This window comes from Episyrphus balteatus, chromosome 3, assembly GCF_945859705.1.
Source record: "Episyrphus balteatus chromosome 3, idEpiBalt1.1, whole genome shotgun sequence".
In the NCBI taxonomy this organism is placed as follows: Eukaryota; Metazoa; Arthropoda; class Insecta; order Diptera; family Syrphidae; genus Episyrphus; species Episyrphus balteatus.
This window is the reverse complement of record NC_079136.1, coordinates 56,654,641-56,676,169: the sequence shown is the minus strand read 5'-3', so window position 1 is coordinate 56,676,169 and position 21,529 is coordinate 56,654,641. Positions and strand designations below refer to the sequence as shown.

Genomic DNA, 21,529 nt, shown 5'->3' with positions numbered 1-21,529 from the left:
AATGTTTAGATTTTAGAGAAATCGAATTTTTGAAAACGAGACATTGAATTTTTTTAAATTTTGGCTCAAGATGTTGGTAAATAGTTTCTACTAAATGGCATACCAACTTAAAAAAAAAAACATTTTTTTCAAAAATTATTTTAAAAAAATTAACGATTTTTAAATTCTTTATAAAAGAAATTAAACTGCATACTTTTGTTTTAGCTCGATTTCATTTTAAGAGTTGTTTTTTCATTTTAAGAACGTATTTTATGTTTTTTTTTTCATATAAATTTACCAAATTTGTAGGTATAAATGAGTCTTAAAAATTTTAACATACGTACGTGCGACCCGGTCGTGCATTATATTTTTGTTTTGTTTTGAGATCTTCTATTGGAATCAAAAAAGAAATAGGTACACTGCACACAATCAGCCTTACAGAGTTTTTGAACTCATACGATTTGATAAAGAACTCTTAAGAAAACATATTTTCCTACTTTAAGATACCAATAGGTAATATTTTACACTATTGGTATGAGGGTAAACTTGATACAGTTCGATTTTCAACTTAACCTGATTTTATCCTGCGCTTGTTATAAAGTTTACCTACCCTGATTTGCTTTTTGGATGGGATGATTTTTTTCTTATTCGTATCTTTCTCTCATTACTGGAGTATATAAATTAGGACAAATCTATTTTTTCTGTATAATATCTAACTTCATTCAGCGGTTATGTTTCTATTGTTATCATCCGAAATACGTACCTACCACAAAATAATTCTAAATTGTATCTCCAATAAATAGCAATTTTTCCATAAATTCCATATTTTCTTACAAAAATATAAATAATAAATTTATTTAACAAATTTTTAACAATTTTACAAGGAATTTAAAAAAAAAAGTCTCAGTAGTTTTGGTTACTTTCGCATTGTTTTTTAAAATCAATTGCACGTTTTACTTTAAGGCGCTTAGACATGGAATATTATCATAAGATGTCGATCCTTCATTCAAGCTCATTTCAAAGCTATTGTCTTCACTAGTTGCAGTCACATTTGTTAGACTGGAATCATTATTTGAACTTCTTTGGTCCAGGATGCTCAGATTTGGTGCTGAGAGGTCATTATCATCGTCATCAGGCGAACTTGAAATAGTACTGATACTAGTTGATGATTGTGTCGATGGGGACAAATCGTCGAGGCGTGGTTTTAAGGTGGTAGACTTATCACCGTTATCTAAATGAGCTACATCATGGACGTTTAGAGCAGATAAATTTGGAATGATGTCACCAAGGGATGATTGAGTATTGAGGGCGCTTAAGATTGGCAAATCTACAGACGTTTGCTGATCTACAGCAATTGTGGCGGAGCTGTTGTTTGAGTTGGATTGAGCAGAAGTTGAGGGCAGAAGGTCTGAAAGCATTGGAATGACTACTTGAGAGGCTGTAACACTGGCCAATGAAGATGAAAATTTCATAAGATCCGTATGTTGGCTCTGCGGCCGAATTTCGCCGTTGTTGGCAACACCAGACGGACCGGGTATATGAATTCCATTACTCTGAGTTGAAATGCTTAGACGTTTTTCGTTTGGCGTATACTTTTCGTAATAGTCAATATTGTTATCAGCCAATCTCGAAGGATTGGCATTATCATTGAGTGTTTCTGTTCCAGGATGGTCTCCATTCGCAAGCATATCTTCGATTTCATGAACAATCTCTGAGTCAAGTGGAATAGAGATGTCAATTTTGGCTGCAGGCCCTTGCGAAGGCCTAGCTGGAGGTGGTTCTGTACAAAACAAAATAAGATTCAAGAAATTTAATAATGCTGAACTTTGCAGGCAATTTGTCTGTTGAGGTTTGGACAGCCACCAAAGTCACAAAGCTCGTCGGATTTAAAAATTAAACGGCTACCACTTTGTTTTATCAAAATCTAGGGGCGATATTTTTCGGTTTCTGTTATTTGCCTTAAAAAAAGTTATGGCCAAAAAACACTAAAAAATTAACTACAAACATTTTGGACTTACTTCACCACTGTAATAATGGACCGATTTTCATAAAATAAATGGCGATCGCTTCGTTTTATCAAAACCGAGGGGCAGTATTTTTTAACTTTTTTTTTGTTGTATTTTTTGTCTTAACAAAAAAGTTATGGCCAAAATCGCAAAAAGCTTATTTATAAACCGATTCTGGAAAGAAATACGGTAATCGATTGGTCGTAACAAATCTCTATTGACCTTAACAAGAAAGATATGATCAAAAAATTTATTATTTTCAAAATGAGACGCCTTTTTAATTTCCTATTTAAATTTCTTTGTGCGCTTTCGTGTGTATGTGTAATGCGTTGCGTTTTCATTTTTCTTTACACTTATTCAATCACTGAGACGAGCTTGTTGCGCTTGGATTTGGAAAAAAAGCCCAATAAAGAAAGCAACATTGTCTGTTTTTGAAAATATTTCAAACAAAGGATATGAATTGATTTTTCAGGAATCTTATTCCAGCGCAATATTTTAGGGTTAAAAAAAAGATACATAAAAGTTTTAGGCGCTAACTACGATCCTGATTTCTGTGAAAAATTGAACTCTTCTCTAATCAATAAGATTTTTTCTGATCCATGTAATTTATCAAAAATTGTTTTTTGATAAAAACTGCAAAAAATATAAGGACGGTGTTGGCGATAAAATTAATTTGATAATTGATGCTTGAAAAATCTTTAAATGTCCATGGATGATGTCTAGTTTGCGGTCAAGCAGAAGTCGACAGGAAAACAGATTGGGTTCCCTGTATTACGTGCAAAAAATGGACCCATTTGAACAGCCTTACACCTTAATAACACGAAACAGCAAATAGAAGATGCTTATTTCATTTATAACTGTGACTTGTGCTCAAAGTAATGACGAATAATGAATAAGTAAATACATAATAATGAACCAAATCTATTTTCCGTAAAATTGACCAGTTTATGTTCTGCTTCTTACTTACTATGGGGCAAGCTTAGGATTCGGAAAAAAATCGAACTCGAGATAACAATTTTACATGACATTACGATGATGGAGAATGCCAAAAAAGTGGGTCCGGCAATTCTGTCTATTTGTCTGTATATACCTCGAACTAGAGCCTAAACTACTGGAGCGATTTTCTTCAAACTTGGCAGTTATATTTTTGGGTGATTCTCTGGAGGAAAAATTGAAATTTTTTTTACCAAAACTAACGGTACCTGTCATAAAAGGGTTTTTTTTATTTATGAATTTCTCGTAAACGACTAAGCCGATTTTAATCAAATTTTTTATAAAAATTTTTTGAATTTAAAAAATTTTAAATAAAGAATTTAATAAATTAACATGAAAAACTAAACAAAAAACTACAACAAAAACTTAGAGCTATTATCACAATTTATTATCACAGAACAGAGTTAGTGTATCATTAATTGCATCCAAAAATAAAGATCATTAAAGAACAAATAAAACATAAAACAAATATTTTACTTATTCTTATTTACTTTTTTCAAGTTCACAGTTCAGTAAGTAATGAATGTTGTTTTACATATTGTAGAAAAAGACATATTAACAGGAACTTATTTGTGCTCAGAAATCATAGTAGTGGTGGAATCGCTAATACTCGACCAAGTGACACTGGCACTTTTACATCTACATCTCGAGGTAGAGCAGAAAAAACTGTTTTTGCTCCGTAAAAACTTGGATGAAATTTCATATGCACTTTGGTTTCTGAACCCTTTTGTTCTTAAAACTAGGCGTCTAAGAAATTCTTCTTCTAATCCAGATGTGCAGGAAAATCGAACTTTATGAGATGTTATGTGAAAGGGATTGAAAGCTATTAGTCTAACAGCCGGCAGCAGATTTCTTGAGCGAGAGGTAATCGATTTATATAAATAGAGCAAGGAGGTCCATTTATAGCAATAACAAACCTGTAAGTCTGTCGGCTTATATCGGCGCCGATTTTGAGAAAAAGTGCAATAACACTGCAGTTTGTTAAATGATTATGGAACAAAAAAAAAAAGAAAGTATGGCACTACAACAGTTTATCATTCAATGAAATCAAAAAATTTGGTTTAAGTGAGTTCAGGGGCGGTTTTAGGGGGGGGCAGCATGGGCCGTCGCCCAGTGGCGTAAGAATTGAGGGGCGCCCCCAACTTTTACAAAAGTTATATAAATGACGAACTCTTTCCAATCGATGTTTTATTTATTTTCACTTCCACAAAGTCGCCCCAATTTTTTTTTCTATTATACTTTTTCAACGGCGCTCGTATTTTTTGTCCTAAACTTTTTGAAGAATGAAAGCGCCCCCCAATTTTTGGTTAGTTTGTTTGGCTTCCGGAAGGACAGTGGTGTCCAAAAATCTTCGTTAATCTTTGAAGAACAAGGTGCCCCAATTTCTTTTGAAAGACTAAAGTAATCTTAATATTACTCCAACCAGTTTAATTTTTGCAAAGGCGCCCCTATATATAAATCACAGGTGGTAATATGGAGATGGAGAGTGTTTCTTTATTTTTTCCGGATATGGAAAAGAATAGACCGACAAGACAAAATGGTTTATGGAGAATATCCAGACTCTAATAATGAATAAAGAAACAGAAGGGAGACGGACAGAATTCCGAAATCCAAAATCCAGAAAACTCTAAATCCCGAAAACCCAAAATCCAGAAAGGCCAAAAATTGACAGTTTCTCCATTTCTCATAAAAACTACTTTTGTGTGCGAGAATAAAAAAAAAATATGTAGGTCTGTTCGTTGTTCCCCTCTCCAGGGCACTCTGAGTCATATCAATTAACTGTCAAAAAAATCAGAGTTTCTCGGGTTTTTATTTTACATCGAACACCTTAGTGCCAGTTGTACAAACGTGGTTCAGCCTCGGATCACGAATTTAACTCGCCGATTTCGGTGGATTAGCTGCGGATCAACTTTGGTTCAAGGATGGATTTAGCTATTTTAACCTATATGGACCTAGAACCATTGCTAAAAATCAATTTTACCACCGAATTCAGAAGATAAAAGTTGCTGAACCTCAGATTAAATATTTGTACAACTGGCCCTTAGAGTTTTAGTTTCATCAGCTGATTTCTGTTTTGATAATTTTTACTTTATTTAGTTTCGTATTTCATGAATTTCGTGAAAAATCTCATATTTACCACACAAATTTTGTATCCACAAACGACAAATCACTTTTCACACACCAAACAATTTTTTTCTTAAACAGGTGATTTCATTTTGATAACTCTGAATTCCTCCGCTCTGACAAATACCCAGAGTTGTTCAGGGTACGTACAGAGCGAACATCGAACACTCTCGAAATAACTCTGGTTGAAAAATTCGGAGCGACCCAGAGTGCCCTAGAGCTCACAACGAACAAACCTAATACTTGTAAAGGTATGTCATTTGGCCGTCCCGAAGCTTAGAGAATCATTCAGAAAATTTATTTGATTTTTCACCAATACAGATATTAAATTTCAGAATTGGGTGGAAGCGATTCAAACTTTTTTATTGGATTTCAGAATGAGTGAATCATTGAGTGATTCCAATCAAAAACGACGTTAATGTAGGTACCTAGTTGAAAAAGTTTTTGAAAAAATATTGTTCAAATAAAACCAACTGTACCTACTCTTTAAATGTGTTTAAACAAAAAAGTCAGAGATAAAAGTAAACTTGTCAATCTTATATGTACTTTAATAAACTGCGCATTGTTACATAAATGCATTAACAAGTATATGAGAGGTAAGACATAATCTGCTATTGTTTTTTTTCGTGATTTTAAAAAATTGTTTTAAAATGAATTTTTTTTTTTTTTTTAGAGGCGCCAATTGCAATCTTGCCCAGGGGCGCCGGTAGTACTTAAACCGGTACTGAGGGAGTTTACTCTTTACCTTCTGTCCGAAAAATGCAATAGAAATGTGAACATTCACGAGAATTTAAATGCATATGGATGCAGATGGATTCGTTTAAACTTTCATAAATTATATTATTGTTATCACGTATGGTTGAGCTATAATAGAGACAGTAATTTGTTTGGTATCACAATAATTAAAAAAAAACTGCACTGCTATTGCACTTTTTTTTCAGAATTGGCACTGATACAAGCCGGCAGACTTACATGCTTGTTATCGCTATAAATGGACCTCCTTGGTCTATAAATATAAATCGGTTACCTCGGTTACATTAGACATTAGAGATAAATTCCCAATACAATGGATCGAAAACAAATTCTCCTTTGCTTATCGTGAACTAAATTAAACTAAGTATTTGGACTACTAGCGCATTGAACTAGTTCGTTCGCGAACGACACAAGCCTCTTTGGTAATTGATTGCCGTGTAATTTATTTAAAATTGGACGAGTTTTGGTGGCTGTCCAAACTTCAGCAGAAAAATTGTCTGCAAAGTTCAGGATCATGAAATTTAAAACACAAAAAAGATGTATCTTACCATTTAAGTATTTAATTGCGACTAGATCAGCTGCTCTAAAGAGTTGCGCTCTAGCTAACAACTCTAGCAACACTCCTAAAGTTGGACGTCTTCTTCCAGATGTTCCCCATTCGACGAATAGAATCTCTGCTCCCATACGATTTTGATTCTTGGTAGCTTTCTCAATCAAACGTTCATCATCTAAATTATATTTGTAAGTTGTTATGTCTTGGGGTAAATTTGAGAATGGGTTTTTTGGAATGATGCGCATAAGTTTTTTCCATGAATCATTTAGATCTAGAATTTGCGCCAACTCGTATAGCTGAATTGATGGCAATTTGCGAATTTCTTTTTCTCTTGTGTACATTTTTTTTTTTATTTTTGTGAATGATTTTTGTTTGGGTTATAAAATTTGGAAATTTGTATTTTATATTAGGTAAGTAAACATTTATTTGATAGAGCACATATTTTGTTTAAAGGACAAGTGAAATTAAATAATAATTTTAGGGAGGAGGATAATGGAAATGGACAGAAATTAAAAATTTTATAAAATTGATGTTTTTTTTTCAAGTTTGAGATATTTTTTGACTTTTGATGACAGATATGGTTTGTTCCACATACGATCCACAAGATTTGGAAGTCAGCTGATTTAAAAACAACACCCTTTAAAAAGTGCTGCCAGAAGTCAAGTTCTTTGGGGGTATTGTTATAAATAAAATCAAAGAAACTCGGAATTTTCCACTTTTGTTGTCAGTGCCAAACCGGTTAAGCCTAGTACGCTGCTGATGCGAAACGAAAAATTTTCAAGTCTCCAATGTCGACAACGAAAATGCTAACGAAAAAATATCATCAAGTATTCTGTCAAAGTCAAAATAAAAAAAATTCGAAGTTAATTTAAAATCAAGAAAAATCAACAGAAAATAATTTGTAAAGCAAGAAATAAATGAATTAAAAGTGATAAAACCATCAACACTGTTCTTGGAGTCAAGAAAAATGCACACGTAAGTAAAAAGTAAGTGACAATAATGAGTGAAAACTCTCCAATTTATTGCTAGAGCTGCGTACTGAAAAACGAAAAGCAAAACGAAATTTTCGGTTCAGGATTTCGTTACTGAAATTTTGTATTAAAAATTTCTTTTCGCTTCAGCAGCGTACTAGGCTTTAAAAAACAAAATAGGTGCAAAAAAAATGAAAAACTGCAAAATCTTATTTTTTATTTGTAAATCGGGGACACTACCCAACTAGCACAACAGCTTCTGTAAATTGGACTTGTTTAACAATTTCTAATAAGTTGTTTAAATACTCTTAAAGAAACTTAAACGAAGAAAGCTTGTTTTTCTTATAAGCCTGTTTAATGAATTTATAAAAGCTTTACAGAAATTACCAAGTTTTGTATTTGATTTTTGGTTTTGATATTAAATAATCTAGCTCGGACACTTTTTGGTTTTGACATTGAATAATTTAGCTCGGACATTTTTTTGCTATTTGAACTGATTAAGTTTTTGATTTTATTAATGAATATACTAGGATGGCCGAGTGGGTAGAGTGATGGACTACCACCAAGCAGATACGAAGTTCGATTCCTGGGTGTGGTAAAAAAATTATATACTTTTAAAATTATTATTAATAGATATACTAAAAACTAATGGAATGTTAAATATAATATCAGATCAAAAGCTAAAATTCATGATTTAAAACCAGTTAAAAAAGAATTCTTTTTTGTTTTAGTAGTCTTTTTTTAATTTCGATAAGACATGTATTAAAGAGATATACAGGCTCTTCCGAAGCTATCTGTCAAATCTCAAAGCTTCGGTAGAGCTTCTGTAAAGCTTCGTTTAAGATCCTTATAGAGGGTCAAATTTGTATAACGTTCTCCTTTTTCCATGCCCAACAACTTTACTAAAGTTTAAAAGAAGCTGAAATGTAGCTTTTGTAGTACCTTAACCGAAGCTGAAATGTTAGTTGGGTACCCAACTAACATTTCAGCTTCGGTTAAGGTATTACAAAAGCTACATTTCAGCTTCTTTTAAGTTGGGTACCCAACTAACATTTCAGCTTCGGTTAAGGTATTACAAAAGCTACATTTCAGCTTCTTTTAAACTTCAGTAAGGTTGTTGGGCATGGAAAAAAGAGAACGTTATACAAGTTTTATCCTCTATAAGAAGTTTAAACGAAGCTTTACCGAAGATCTACCGAAGCTTTGAGATTTGACAGATAGCTTCGGAACAGCTTGTATAGTTCTTTAATACATGTCTTATCGAAATTAAAAACAACTACAAAAAAATAAGATTTCTTTTTTAACTGGTTTTTATTTGATTTTAAATCATGAATTTTATCTTTTTATTTGAAATTATATATATTAGGTGTGTTTTTTATTACCACCGGGCTTAACTGGTTAAAAAAAACGCCTCGGGGCTTAGCGAGAAAAATTGGCAGCACTGCATACTAAATGTTTCGAAATCAGCTGACACAAAAAAATATAAAGTTGTCATATTTTTCGCTTTTGGGGTTTCTTGTGTGTTTTTTAAAAAAAAAAAGTTCAACTAACTATTAAATAAATATTTAAAATAATAATTGTCCTTCCAAACATCAGTTTTGATGTTTTTAAACAAATTCTAAACAATTTACGAACAAGTTTATTTGGTAGCACAGATTTTAATCTGTTGAAAAAGTTAAGCCCAGACAATTCTCCGGGCTTAACAGCTAAGCCCAAGGGGCTTAAGTGTTGTTGCATTTAACATGTAAATTGCATAGCCCCGACTGCGTTTTTTTATCCAGTTAAGAACGGTGGTAATAAAAACACACCTATTATTCCATTAGTTTTTAGTCTACCTACGTGAGTTTTCACGTTTTTAAACAAATTCTAAACAATTTATGAAAAAATTAGTTTGGTAGCACAGATTTAAAACTCTTCAAAAAGTTAAGCCCAGAGAAATCTCCGGGCTAAACAACTAAGCCCAAGGGGCTAAGGTGTTGTTGTATTTAACATGTAAATTGCTTAGCCCAGACTGCGTTTTTTTTGTCCAGTTAAGACCGGTTGTAATAAAAAACACACCTATTAAATTTTTCGATAATTTTTATGGAAGCTAAAATTTAGCGCGAACAGCGTACCAGGCTAAAAAGAAAAAAAGCCTTTTGTCACGAAAATACTACTGATTTTTTTTTTCAGAATGAAATATATAAAAAAAATATATAAAATAGAAAAATTATTTTTGGTATCACTCGTACATTTTTTTTGTTTTTGACAACAGACGTCACTAATCCTTTTGTGTATTATCTTTGACTCTGCTCGACACTTGACTTGACCAGTCAACACAACACGACTCTTGTCAAATTTGTGTTATTTTTCGGCCGCAGTAAAATTTTGTTACAAAAATGAAAGAATATCCAAAATTTTCTGCCAATTTACGCACGAATACATATTTAGAAAAGAAAAGAGATTTAAATACCATCAATAATAAATATATTGAATCATTAAGAAAAACATTATTCAAGTATACTATCAATTTAATATCAATTTCAACAAAATTTGTAAAAACTCTCCTTTTCTTTCTTTCCAGCAATGATGAAATAGCTCTCCTCCTCGAATCCAAATCACCAACCATAAAAAATCTTTTTAAAGAATTAAAAAAAGTCATATCCGAATCAATTGGTGAAGAAAATACTCAGGTAATTGATGGAGCTTGTTTAATTTTCTTAAATTTATACAAAGATCAAAAACTAATTAAACGAAGTCATTTAAGTGAAATCAAAACACTTTTTGGCTCACTACTTGATCAATCCAATAATCGTATATTCCAATTAGTCCAAGAAATAAGTAAACATTTAAATGATGATGATTGGATTGTTATTGAACGACATTCAAAACGATCAAATGGCAAAGAATTACCAAAAACCTATTGGGGTTCTGAAATTCTTGTTAAATTCCCAACTTTCAAATATAACAATGTTGGCAGTTTGCAAGATATTTCGCCCGATCAAGCGAAAAAGAAAAATCTATCCAAATTGTCTTTGGCCTATCGAATTGAAGAAGAAGACGATTTGAGTGATCAACTCTTCAAAATAGGGAATCAAACTTTATGTAAAAAAGTCTTACATTTACTTAAATCTAAAGAAAACAACGATGGTATACAAAATGATCTTTGCGAACTAATTGGCTTTGAGAATTTCGACCTTTCATTGAAAATTCTTGCAAATCGTGAAAAAGTCTTGGAAAAACTTGATTCTGGGATTGGTAACAGTGGCGGCGTTGAAAAACGTCCTAAAAGAAAAGATATTCCCACTTCTCGATCGACTGAAATGCGACCAACTGTTGCATCATCAGTCGTTGTCCAATCAGCTCTTGAAAGAGATATTTCCCGACAAACTCGTCGAGATGAAAAGAAACTCAATCGAGTTCTTAAATCTGATGATCGTTCCACAATGTCTCTGAGCACAACAATAAATCCCATACAACTTCGTCTCCAACAGCAACAAAAAATGTTGGAATCTGTTAAAAAACAACCTGTCTTAAGTACGACTAAAAAACTATTTAACTATGAAACTCCAGCCATTCCAAATTATCCCTATGTCTTTGATAGTCAATTGCTACTTAAACAAAGTGCTGCTTTTATTGGAGGCAGTAAGATAGCCCTCTCTGAATCGGCTCAGAGAATCGATACAAAACAATATGAAGAAGTTAAAATTCCTGCGACAGCATTGGAATCCCTCACAGTTGGCCAAAATAGAGTAAAAATCAAAGATTTAGATGACATTGGTCAGTTAGCATTTCGTAATATTGAAGAACTTAATCGTATTCAATCGGTGGTATTCTCCACTGCATATTACTCAAATAATAACATGTTGATATGTGCTCCAACTGGAGCTGGTAAAACGAATGTGGCAATGTTGACAATTGTTGCTACAATTCGATCTCATTTAGAAAATGGAGTTATCAATCGGGATGCATTTAAAATTGTCTATATTGCTCCGATGAAGGCATTGGCATCGGAGATGGTTGATAATTTTCAAGAACGTTTGAAACCATTGCATATAAATGTTCGAGAGTTGACAGGTGATATGCAATTGACCAAGACAGAAATGCAACAGACGCATATACTTGTCACAACTCCAGAGAAATGGGATGTGGTAACTCGTAAGGGAGTTGGTGATGTGGCAATTATCAGTCTTGTAAAGCTGTTGATCATTGATGAAGTACATTTGTTGCATGGAGAACGTGGACCGGTTGTAGAAGCTTTAGTCGCGCGGACATTGAGATTAGTAGAATCATCACAAACTATGATTCGTATAGTTGGCTTGTCTGCCACTCTGCCCAATTATATTGATGTTGCTCATTTCCTTCGTGTTAATCCAATGAAGGGACTATTCTATTTTGATAGTCGATTCCGACCTGTGCCTTTGGATACAAATTTTGTTGGTGTCAAGGCTGTTAAGCCAATGCAACAGTTGGCAGATATAGATGATGTTTGTTACAATAAATGCCTCGAAATGGTTCAAAAAGATCATCAAGTTATGGTTTTTGTACATGCTCGTAATGCAACTGTTAGAACTGCTACAATGTTGAGAGAAGTTTCTGGACAGAAAAACCATAGTTCATTGTTTTTACCCCAGAATTCAGCAGGTTGGAAGCTGGCCGTTCGGAGTATAACGAGAAGTAAAAATAAACAACTTGTTGAATTGTTCCAATGTGGAATTGGTATTCATCATGCTGGTATGCTTAGGACAGACAGGCGATTGGTGGAGAAATATTTTGCCGAGGGTTATATAAAGGTCTTAATTTGTACGGCAACACTTGCCTGGGGTGTTAATTTACCTGCACATGCTGTCATTATAAAAGGAACTGATATATATGATTCTAAACATGGATCGTTTGTGGATCTTGGAATTTTAGATGTATTGCAAATTTTTGGAAGAGCTGGTAGACCGCAGTATAACACCAGTGGAATTGGTACAATCATTACCACTCACGACAAACTTAATCATTATCTTTCCCTTCTAACCAATCAGTTTCCGATTGAGTCTAATTTCATACAATGTCTTGCTGATAATCTCAATGCGGAGGTAGCATCAGGAACTGTAACAAATATTGATGAAGCTGTTGAATGGCTTAGTTATACTTATCTCTTTGTTCGAATGAGGATTAATCCACATTGTTATGGAATTGAATACAGTGAAATTCAAAAGGATCCTCTGCTAGAGAGTAAACGGAGGATGTTGATTACGACAGCTGCAATGAGTTTGGATAAAGCTAAGATGATTCGTTATAATAGTCGAACAGATGATTTGAGTATTACGGAATTGGGACGTACTGCATCGCATTTCTATATAAAATATGACACAGTCGAGATTTTCAATGAATTGCTGAAACCTTTTATGACTGAAGCTGATATATTTAATATGATTTCACAAGCTCAAGAATTCCAACAATTGAAAGTTAGAGATGATGAATTGGAAGAACTTGATGAATTGAGACATTATGCTTGTAAGCTTCCAGGACATGGTGGATCTGATGATGTTCCAGGAAAAGTAAATATTCTTCTGCAAACTTATTTATCGAGAGGTTATATTAAATCGTTTTCACTTGTCTCGGATATGTCGTATATCGTTCAAAATGTTGTGAGAATAGCTCGAGCTATATTCACCATTGTTTTGCGGAATAATAATGCAATATTAGCTGGAAGAATGTTACAAATCAGTCAGATGTTTGAGAAACAAATATGGAATACTGAAACGCCTCTTCGTCAATTTACTTGCTTACCTCATGAAATTATTGAAAAAGTCGAAAGTCGTGGTTTAAGTTTGTATACTTTGAAGGAAATGAATTTTAACGAAACAAAAGATATCATTCGTAATCAGAGACATGCTTCATTGGTATTGCAATGTGCCAATGAATTTCCTATTCTAGAAATGGATGTTTCTCTTCAGCCAATAACACGAACTGTGTTACGAATTAAAATCGATATTTGGGCTAGTTTCACTTGGAATGATCGAGTTCATGGTAAAACGAGTGAGAATTTTTGGCTTTGGATTGAAGACCCAGAAACAAATTATATATATCATTCAGAATTTGTTCAAATTCTGAGAAAAACTGTTATAACTGGACAAAAGCAAAGTATTGCAATGACAATTCCATTGCGAGAACCATTGCCATCACAGTATTTTGTACGAATAACAAGTGAAACTTGGTTGGGTAGCAAAACTGTCTATCCACTTAGCTTTAAGCATTTAATTTTACCCGAACATAGTCCACCATTAACAGAATTACTGCCATTGCAACCATTAGCAGTGAGTGCCTTAAAGAATCGTCAATATGAATCACTATATTCGTTTACACATTTCAATCCAATTCAAACACAAATATTTCATAATCTCTATCATACTGATAATAATATTTTGCTTGGAGCACCGACTGGTTCGGGGAAGACTATTGTTGCGGAAATTGCAATCTTTAGGGCATTTGAAAAGGACAAGAGGGCTAAAGTTGTTTATATCGCTCCTCTAAAAGCGCTGGTTAAAGAAAGAATAAATGATTGGAAGATAAGATTTGAAAAGAAGTTGAGGAAGAATGTTGTTGAATTAACTGGTGATACATCGCCAGATATTCAAGCTATTCAAAGGAGTCAAGTTATTGTGACAACTCCGGAGAAATGGGATAGTATCAGTCGATCGTGGCAGACCAGAGATTATGTAAAGGACGTCGTTCTAATAGTTATCGATGAAATTCATTTGCTTGGTGAAGATCGTGGGCCTGTTATCGAAGTCATAGTTTCTCGTACAAATTTCATAACATCGAATACAAAAAAAGCAATTCGAATAATTGGACTTTCAACTGCTTTGGCCAACGCTCAAGATCTTGCTGGATGGTTAGGTATACAGAAAACTGGTTTGTATAATTTCAAACCTTCGGTTAGACCTGTTCCATTGTCGGTACATATAAATGGTTTCTCTGGGAAACATTATTGCCCCCGAATGGCAACTATGAATCGGCCAGCATATCAGGCAATACGAACGTACTCACCATCAACACCGGCTATTATTTTTGTTTCATCAAGAAGACAAACAAGATTGACTGCCTTAGATCTAATTACTTATGTAGCTGGTGATGATACGCCTAAGCAATTTCTTCATGTGTCGGATACAGAAATTCAAGAAATTCTCTACAACATCAAAGATTCCAATTTAAAATTCTGTCTTGCATTTGGAATAGGTCTTCATCATGCTGGTCTATCGGAAAATGATCGAAAAATTGTAGAAGATTTGTTTCTCAATCGAAAAATTCAAATTCTTGTTGCAACGGCTACTTTGGCTTGGGGTGTTAATTTACCTGCACATTTGGTTGTAATAAAAGGAACTGAGTTCTTTGATAGTAAGACTAAAAAATATGTTGACATGCCAATCACTGATGTATTGCAAATGATGGGACGAGCTGGACGACCACAATTTGATAATGAAGGTGTTGCAGTTGTTTTCGTTCATGATGTTAAAAAGAATTTCTATAAAAAGTTTCTATACGATCCATTCCCGGTGGAATCGAGTCTTTTGAATGTATTACCAGATCATATTAATGCTGAAATTGTATCTGGAACGGTATCAACAAAAGAATCTGCTGTTGAATATATTACATGGACATATTTTTTTAGAAGAATTTTACAAAATCCAACTTATTATAATTTGGAAAGTGTTGAACCTCAACAAATGAATATATTCTTGTCGACACTGATTGAGAAATGTTTGAATGAGCTAGAAGTTGCTGCTTGTATATCGATATCGAAAAATCAACTTATACCAACATTTTTGGGCAGAATATCATCGTTTTATTATCTTTCTCATCATACGGTTAAACATTTTCTAGATGATATAACATTTGATATGAGTATAAGAGATTTGATGATTGCTTTAGCGGATTCATATGAATTTGATCAACAACCTGTGCGACACAATGAGGATGGTCTCAATGAGTAAGTTAAAAAAGAACAAATATTAGATAATTTTAGTTGTAATTTATTAATTATATTTGATGAAGCATTTAACCTTGATCATGTTGATAATTATTATTATGTATTAGATTTGACTAACGTCTAGATCAGTTGTATAGATTGTAACACTTAAGATAGGTTTCATTTTATTTTGTTTTTGTTTGTTTATGTAAAAAAATTAACATTCCTATTCTGCTATTTTCGTGGTATGGTAAGAAACATTTTCAGCTATTTTGATATAGATCTTTATTTTGTGTATTCACAATGCTGCATTTAAAATGTGCCTATTATTTTAAATAGACGTTTTTCTAGACGACTTTGAAAAAGATTGTAAACATGAGTTTCCAACAAAATTTACATTTTGTGAGCACAAAATGTAAGAATATATGTTTTGTCATTTTTCCTATTTCCAAACTGCCAAAAATTCCATCTGCAGTCGACTTGCAGCCGATTGTTTTTCCATTAATGAAGTGGGAAATGTTTTAAAGACTTTTTATATAAAAATTTGGTAAATGTATGCAGATAAAAAAAAAACAACATCTTAAATGAAATTTAGCTCCAAACAAAGTATGCAAATTGATTTCTCATATTCAGAAGCATTAAAAAAATGCAAAAACCTAAGTTCTTTTAGAAGGAAAACAAAAATATGTTTAAAAAATATATTGGTCTGTTATTTTGGAGAAATTATTCATTCACATAGCACTGTTTTTTAATACAAAGAGATTTTTTCCAAATTTTATTTTAGAACTTCACCTCTTTAATAGTACCAAAATAAATAAAAAAAGAAACCATGTACAAATTCTATTCTTTAGCTTGATTTAGCTTTTTTTCTTATCGGCAGCTGCGGGTTGTTTTTGCCATGCATGTAAACTCCAACTGAGTATACGGATAGCATTGCCAAAAAATCTTGAAAAAACTTGCGTGTTCTAGTATTAGTAAAAATCGGTATTTAAAAGAAAATATTTTCACCAAATATTAAAATAATACTTGCATTTTTTAGCAAAGTTAAATCGTTGAATTTAAATATTTAAATATTCGATATTCCATCTGCAGATAACAATGAGGCATGATATTACGATGATGGAGAATGCCAAATAATGTTGCAATTAAGGCCCACTTTTGATTTGAAACAAATATTTCTTGGACCGTTATTAACGGTACCTGCCAAAGTATCGTTTTTTTTTTATGTCTAAATTTCGCGTAAAAAATTAAACCAGTTTCAACGAAATTTTGTTTTGGAAAACATTATAATATCCTTATTTTCGAAGTTGAGAAAAATTAATAAAAAAACATTTTCGGACTAAATTTTTTTTTTTTTTGAAAAATCAATATTTTCTAAACAAGTCTATAATATTATTGAAATTTTGTGTTTAGCTGTAGATTAATACTTATATAAAAATGGAATACCTAATTTGTTTTTAGAAAATGTTTGAAAATTTTTATGAACTCCTCCAAAACTTTAAATTAAAAAGAAATGTTGTTTATATATTTCTAAAGGTTCTTATAAAATTAGTACTAAAAAAAGTTAAAATTATTCTAATGAATATTTACATTACGACCCAGTCGTGCATTTGATTTGATAATACTCAATGGACTCATTTTTCCAATTTAGCACTCTTAATGCTTAGAGCAAAAATTCATAGTTAAAGGCGTTGATGGCTTTGAAAATACAAAAAAATAAATTGCACGACTGGGGTCGCACGTACTTGCTCTTATGCTTAAAGTAACTATAATGTTAAAACTTTATTCAAGAAATTTGATATTTTGAAGAAATTTCATAAGTACCTAGTAGGGGAAAGGTGCGAACAGTGAGACAGTGCAAACAGTGAGACAATCCATTTTTCTCTTTTCTGAAAATAAGCACAGTAACGCTAGTTTGGGTCAAAACGTTTATTTCCACGTCTGCGTCTTTTAATTTTGTCCCGACTAAATTAAAGCTGTCCATTTTCCTACACCGTAAAATATCACACAAAATCAGGTGAAAGTAGTTTTTGGAGTGTTATAAAAAGAGTGTATAACACAAAAAAATCTGGTTAGTGGACAGAACTTTTTTTAAATATATATTATATTTGTATGTTCTTTCATAAAAAAATATCATGTAATAAGAATTCCTTCTCATTTTTTGTAATTTTATAATTTTCCGAAAAATGACAAAAAGTAAACAGTGAGACATTATGTAAAAGCAAACAGTGAGACATAGATTTTTTAAAAAGCAAACAGTGAGACATAAATTAAAAAAAAAAATCTATTATTTTAGCATGACTTCAATATGATGTCGTAGTTTTTTTCTTTCGTTTTTTTTTGGCTTTTTGTTATTTTTTTTTTGAAAAAATGGGTTAAAGTAACATAAATTAATTAATTATATACTTGTCAATTACCTAATTATTTGACGTTTTCGTTAATTTTTTTCACCTAAGAATGTCTCACTGATCGCACCCCTTGCAAACAGTGAGACGTTTTGACTTTTTCTACATTTTAGTCCAATGTGATGCTCTCATTCATTCTTTAACTACAAGTTTTTTTGCAACATTAAGATAAAATATGTCTTAAACTGTCTTCAAAGTTTCGTTAAGCTATCTTGAAAACATTCTAAGATATACCAATTTAAAAAAAGGGTGTCTCACTGTCCGCACCTCTCCCCTACCTATAAAAAAATTAAATCTGTTTTTATAATTAATTAAACTCCGTTTTAAATTATCTTAAAAAAAAAAACAAATATGCCATTTTATTTCTTGTATAAAAAGATATTTTTAGAAAAAAATTTTCGAAAATTGTAGGAGCTGTTTTTTAAAGAAATAATTTTTTATATATAAAAATTTTTTAACATTTTTCAAAAAAAAAGTTGGTAGGTATGCCATTTTGAAGAAATAATTAATTTACACATATAAACTAAATTTCAAAATTTTTCATTGATCCGTTTTCAAAAAATTGATTTTTCAAAAAAAAATTTTGAAATATTTTTTAAAAAACCAAAAATGCGTTTTTTGAACATTTTCTAAATTTTAATATTATCTTTACTTACACACTTTTGTATAAAAATTTTCATTTAAATCGGGTTAATTTTGTACGAGATATTCAGAAACGAAAAAAACCGTTCTATGACAGGTACCGTTAATAACGGTACAAAAAATATTTTTTTTATTTCAAAAGTTGGCTCTTATGTGTAGTACTACACACAAAAATTTTAATCAAAATCGTTAGAGCCGTTTTTGAAAAAAATTTACTTTTCTATTTCCATTATATGGCAGGTACCGTTAGTTTTGGTCATAAAAAAAAATTTCAATTTCCCATCTAGGGAATCACCAAAAACTGCTAACTACAAAGTTTGAAGAAAATCACTTCACTCGTTTAGGCTGCAGCTCCAGATAGAGACAGACACACAGACAGACAGACAGACAGACAGACAGACAGACAGACAGACAGACAGACAGACAGACAGACAGACAGACAGACAGACAGACAGACAGACAGACAGACAGACAGACAGACAGACAGACAGACAGAATTGCCGGACCCACTTTTTTGGCATTCTCCATCATCGTAATGTCATGTAAAATTGTTATCTCGAGTTCGATTTTTTTTACGAATCCTAAACTTGCCCTATAGTACCTATATCGCAAGTAAAAATTACCAGAAGTATCCACTACCGCCGTCTACTTTTTTCCTCATCTTACTTTCTGAAAAAAAAGCTAAAATCGGTTCTATTTGTAAAATTTCCACTATTTTTGTGTTATTGTATCAAAATTGAAGATTTAAATAATAACATTTTAAGCGTCAACTCTATATGAGGCGTTCAGAATACTCTATAATTTGGGTGTTTATTAAAATGGTGAGAAAAAAAATTCTGTGGTTTCTAAAGAAGAGCTCCTCAAAGTCGTGTACAATGCACCTTTTAGCGCATGCAGATTGTGGCACTAAATTTGGATTTTTTTTTATTTGGTCCGTTTCAGCTGTGAAACTTGCATTATGTAACTCGAACACGGAGCGAATACAATAAAATTACCTGCTTATAACATCACTATGTAAAAACAAGTTGTTTTGTGACTGTGACAACACCCTGAACGTATATTTTACAAATACAAAGATACATTTTTAAAAAGCTTAATAAATAAAGTGAATACGAGTTTTAAAAACGTACACTGTGGTGTATACGTATTTTTTTATTTATTAGTTACCCAGAAATATAGTTGCAATGAAGTGTAGTATATTAAAACAGCAGAGGGTTCAAAGTTTCCAACGATATGTTAAATTTTTTACGCCAAGAACTTACTTTGGAGTATGTTTTTCAAATTCTTTGTCATATTATTTAAGTAAATGTAAATTATACTATATATTTTTGCTAGGTTATTAAGCCCTGCAAATATTCTCTTTCACATGATCTTGGTCATTTAATATTAATTTTTTAAAATTAAAATTAACTTTTAAATTAATAAACTCATTATAATCTCCAAACCAGAGAACTAGCAAAGCTTTGTCGATACAAGCCAAATTCACCAAGCTACGATTCACCATACACAAAAACGTTTCTTTTGCTACAAGCTTATCTGATGCGTTTGCCTTTACCCAATTCGGATTACTTAACAGATACTAAATCTGTATTAGATCAGGCGTCACGTGTTCTGCAGGTAACTAAATAGATTTGTATTTGCATAGTGGAAAATATATCTATGTATATTATTTTTTTTAAAGGCTATGATGGATTATACTGCCGAACGCGGATGGCTAACAGTAACTTTAAGACTGCAAATTTTATACCAGTGCATAATACAAGCTAGATGGTACGATGAGCCAGTGTTTTTAATCTTACCAAACGTCACGGACAGCAACATCGATTGCTTCTATAAAATAGATACCAGTCCATTCCAGCCTGACAAATTGAGTTTACCAGTTTTAAAAGAAGTTAGTAAAAATAACTACGAACGTTTAGCTCCTCTAAGGGAAAATTTTGATGAACCTGAGATTGAGAATATTTATCAGGTGAGATAGTTTGGATTTTTAAAGGGGTAAAAATGAAAGTGCAAGTTTTGTGCGAACATCGAAAAAATCTAATGTTAATGTTGTTTACATTTGATATTTAACTGTTCTAATAAAAATATCTTGAAATTTTTATAGATCATTCAAAATTTCCCTGAGTTGTTTGTTGAACTTCAATTACAACAAAGTTCTGATGACGAAGAAAATTCCATCCAAACAATCAATCCAGAAAAAAATGAATGGCTTGATATAAGTGCAAATGAGGTATATATTTATCAAATAAAATTAACCATAATTTTCAATATTCCCTACTTTTCTCTTTAATAGACGTATGTTATATGTGCTCGTTTAGTTAGAGGTTCGAATAACAATACGAATGTGTATTGCCCTAAATATCCTAAACCAAAGCATGAAGGATGGTTTCTTACGCTTGGTTCACAACAAAATAATGAACTTTTGGCTATGAAGCGTGTGGCTGTTGGACGTGGTTCTGCAATACATCGTTTATTTTTCCAAGTGCCACCAAGCAAGGGAAAATTAATCCTTACTTTGTATGTAATGTCGGATTGCTATTTGGGTTTAGATCAACAATTCGACATCAAGCTTAATATTGTGTAATATTTATTTTTTTTTGTAAATAATCCAAATAAATAACTTGAATTAAAAAAATGCAATAGAATATGTAATATCTCGTGTTTTATTTATTTAGAATGATAAAAGATTTTTTATGCTATAGCTGTGGATAGCAGTGGCAGTCCATGATTCTATAATGAACGATCATCGATGAAATTAATAAAAAAATTGAATTATTGGAATTTGTGCATTTTCAGAGTTTTTCAAAATGATACATCGTCTACGGTGTACCAGTTCTTAGCACTTCTCTGAACTCCGCATTATCAACCTTCCCATCATAATAAGAAATTTATTATAATATAACAAATCCCGAAAAGTTATCATGGAAGCTTTTCCCCATGGCAATGTGTAAATTGTGATTACCCTTGAGAAAAAAAAACAGTTTCAAAGTTTTCAAAATGTATTTCAAATGAGAAAAAAACTTTCATACATAGATCGATTATCGCAATAAATAATGGCTTTATGTCACGACTATTGCTTAAAAACAAAAATAAATAAATAAATAAAATTCATGACTGGAACACACGTACTTGCTCTTGTAGTTCAAAGAAAAATATGAAAAATA

At 32.1% G+C, this 21,529-nt stretch overlaps 2 protein-coding genes across 2 annotated transcripts; one reads left to right on the top strand and one right to left on the bottom strand.

Annotated features, from left to right (window-relative positions):
- Nucleotides 1–804: 804 nt before the first annotated feature.
- Nucleotides 805–6,962, bottom strand: LOC129916023 (protein Tube). The gene is made up of 2 exons (XM_055995784.1): nucleotides 6,404–6,962; nucleotides 805–1,759 (listed from the first exon to the last, which is right to left on the bottom strand). Exons 1-2 carry the CDS (start codon nucleotides 6,747–6,749, stop codon nucleotides 933–935), a joined length of 1,173 nt encoding a protein of 390 aa, XP_055851759.1. The 5' UTR covers nucleotides 6,750–6,962; the 3' UTR covers nucleotides 805–932.
- Nucleotides 6,963–9,687: 2,725 nt separating this feature from the next.
- LOC129913948 (activating signal cointegrator 1 complex subunit 3) lies at nucleotides 9,688–21,017 on the top strand. Its single transcript, XM_055992952.1, has 6 exons — nucleotides 9,688–9,876; nucleotides 9,943–15,339; nucleotides 19,814–19,982; nucleotides 20,047–20,334; nucleotides 20,470–20,595; nucleotides 20,659–21,017. Exons 1-6 carry the CDS (start codon nucleotides 9,758–9,760, stop codon nucleotides 20,947–20,949), a joined length of 6,390 nt encoding a protein of 2,129 aa, XP_055848927.1. The 5' UTR covers nucleotides 9,688–9,757; the 3' UTR covers nucleotides 20,950–21,017.
- The last annotated feature ends 512 nt before the right edge of the window (nucleotides 21,018–21,529 follow it).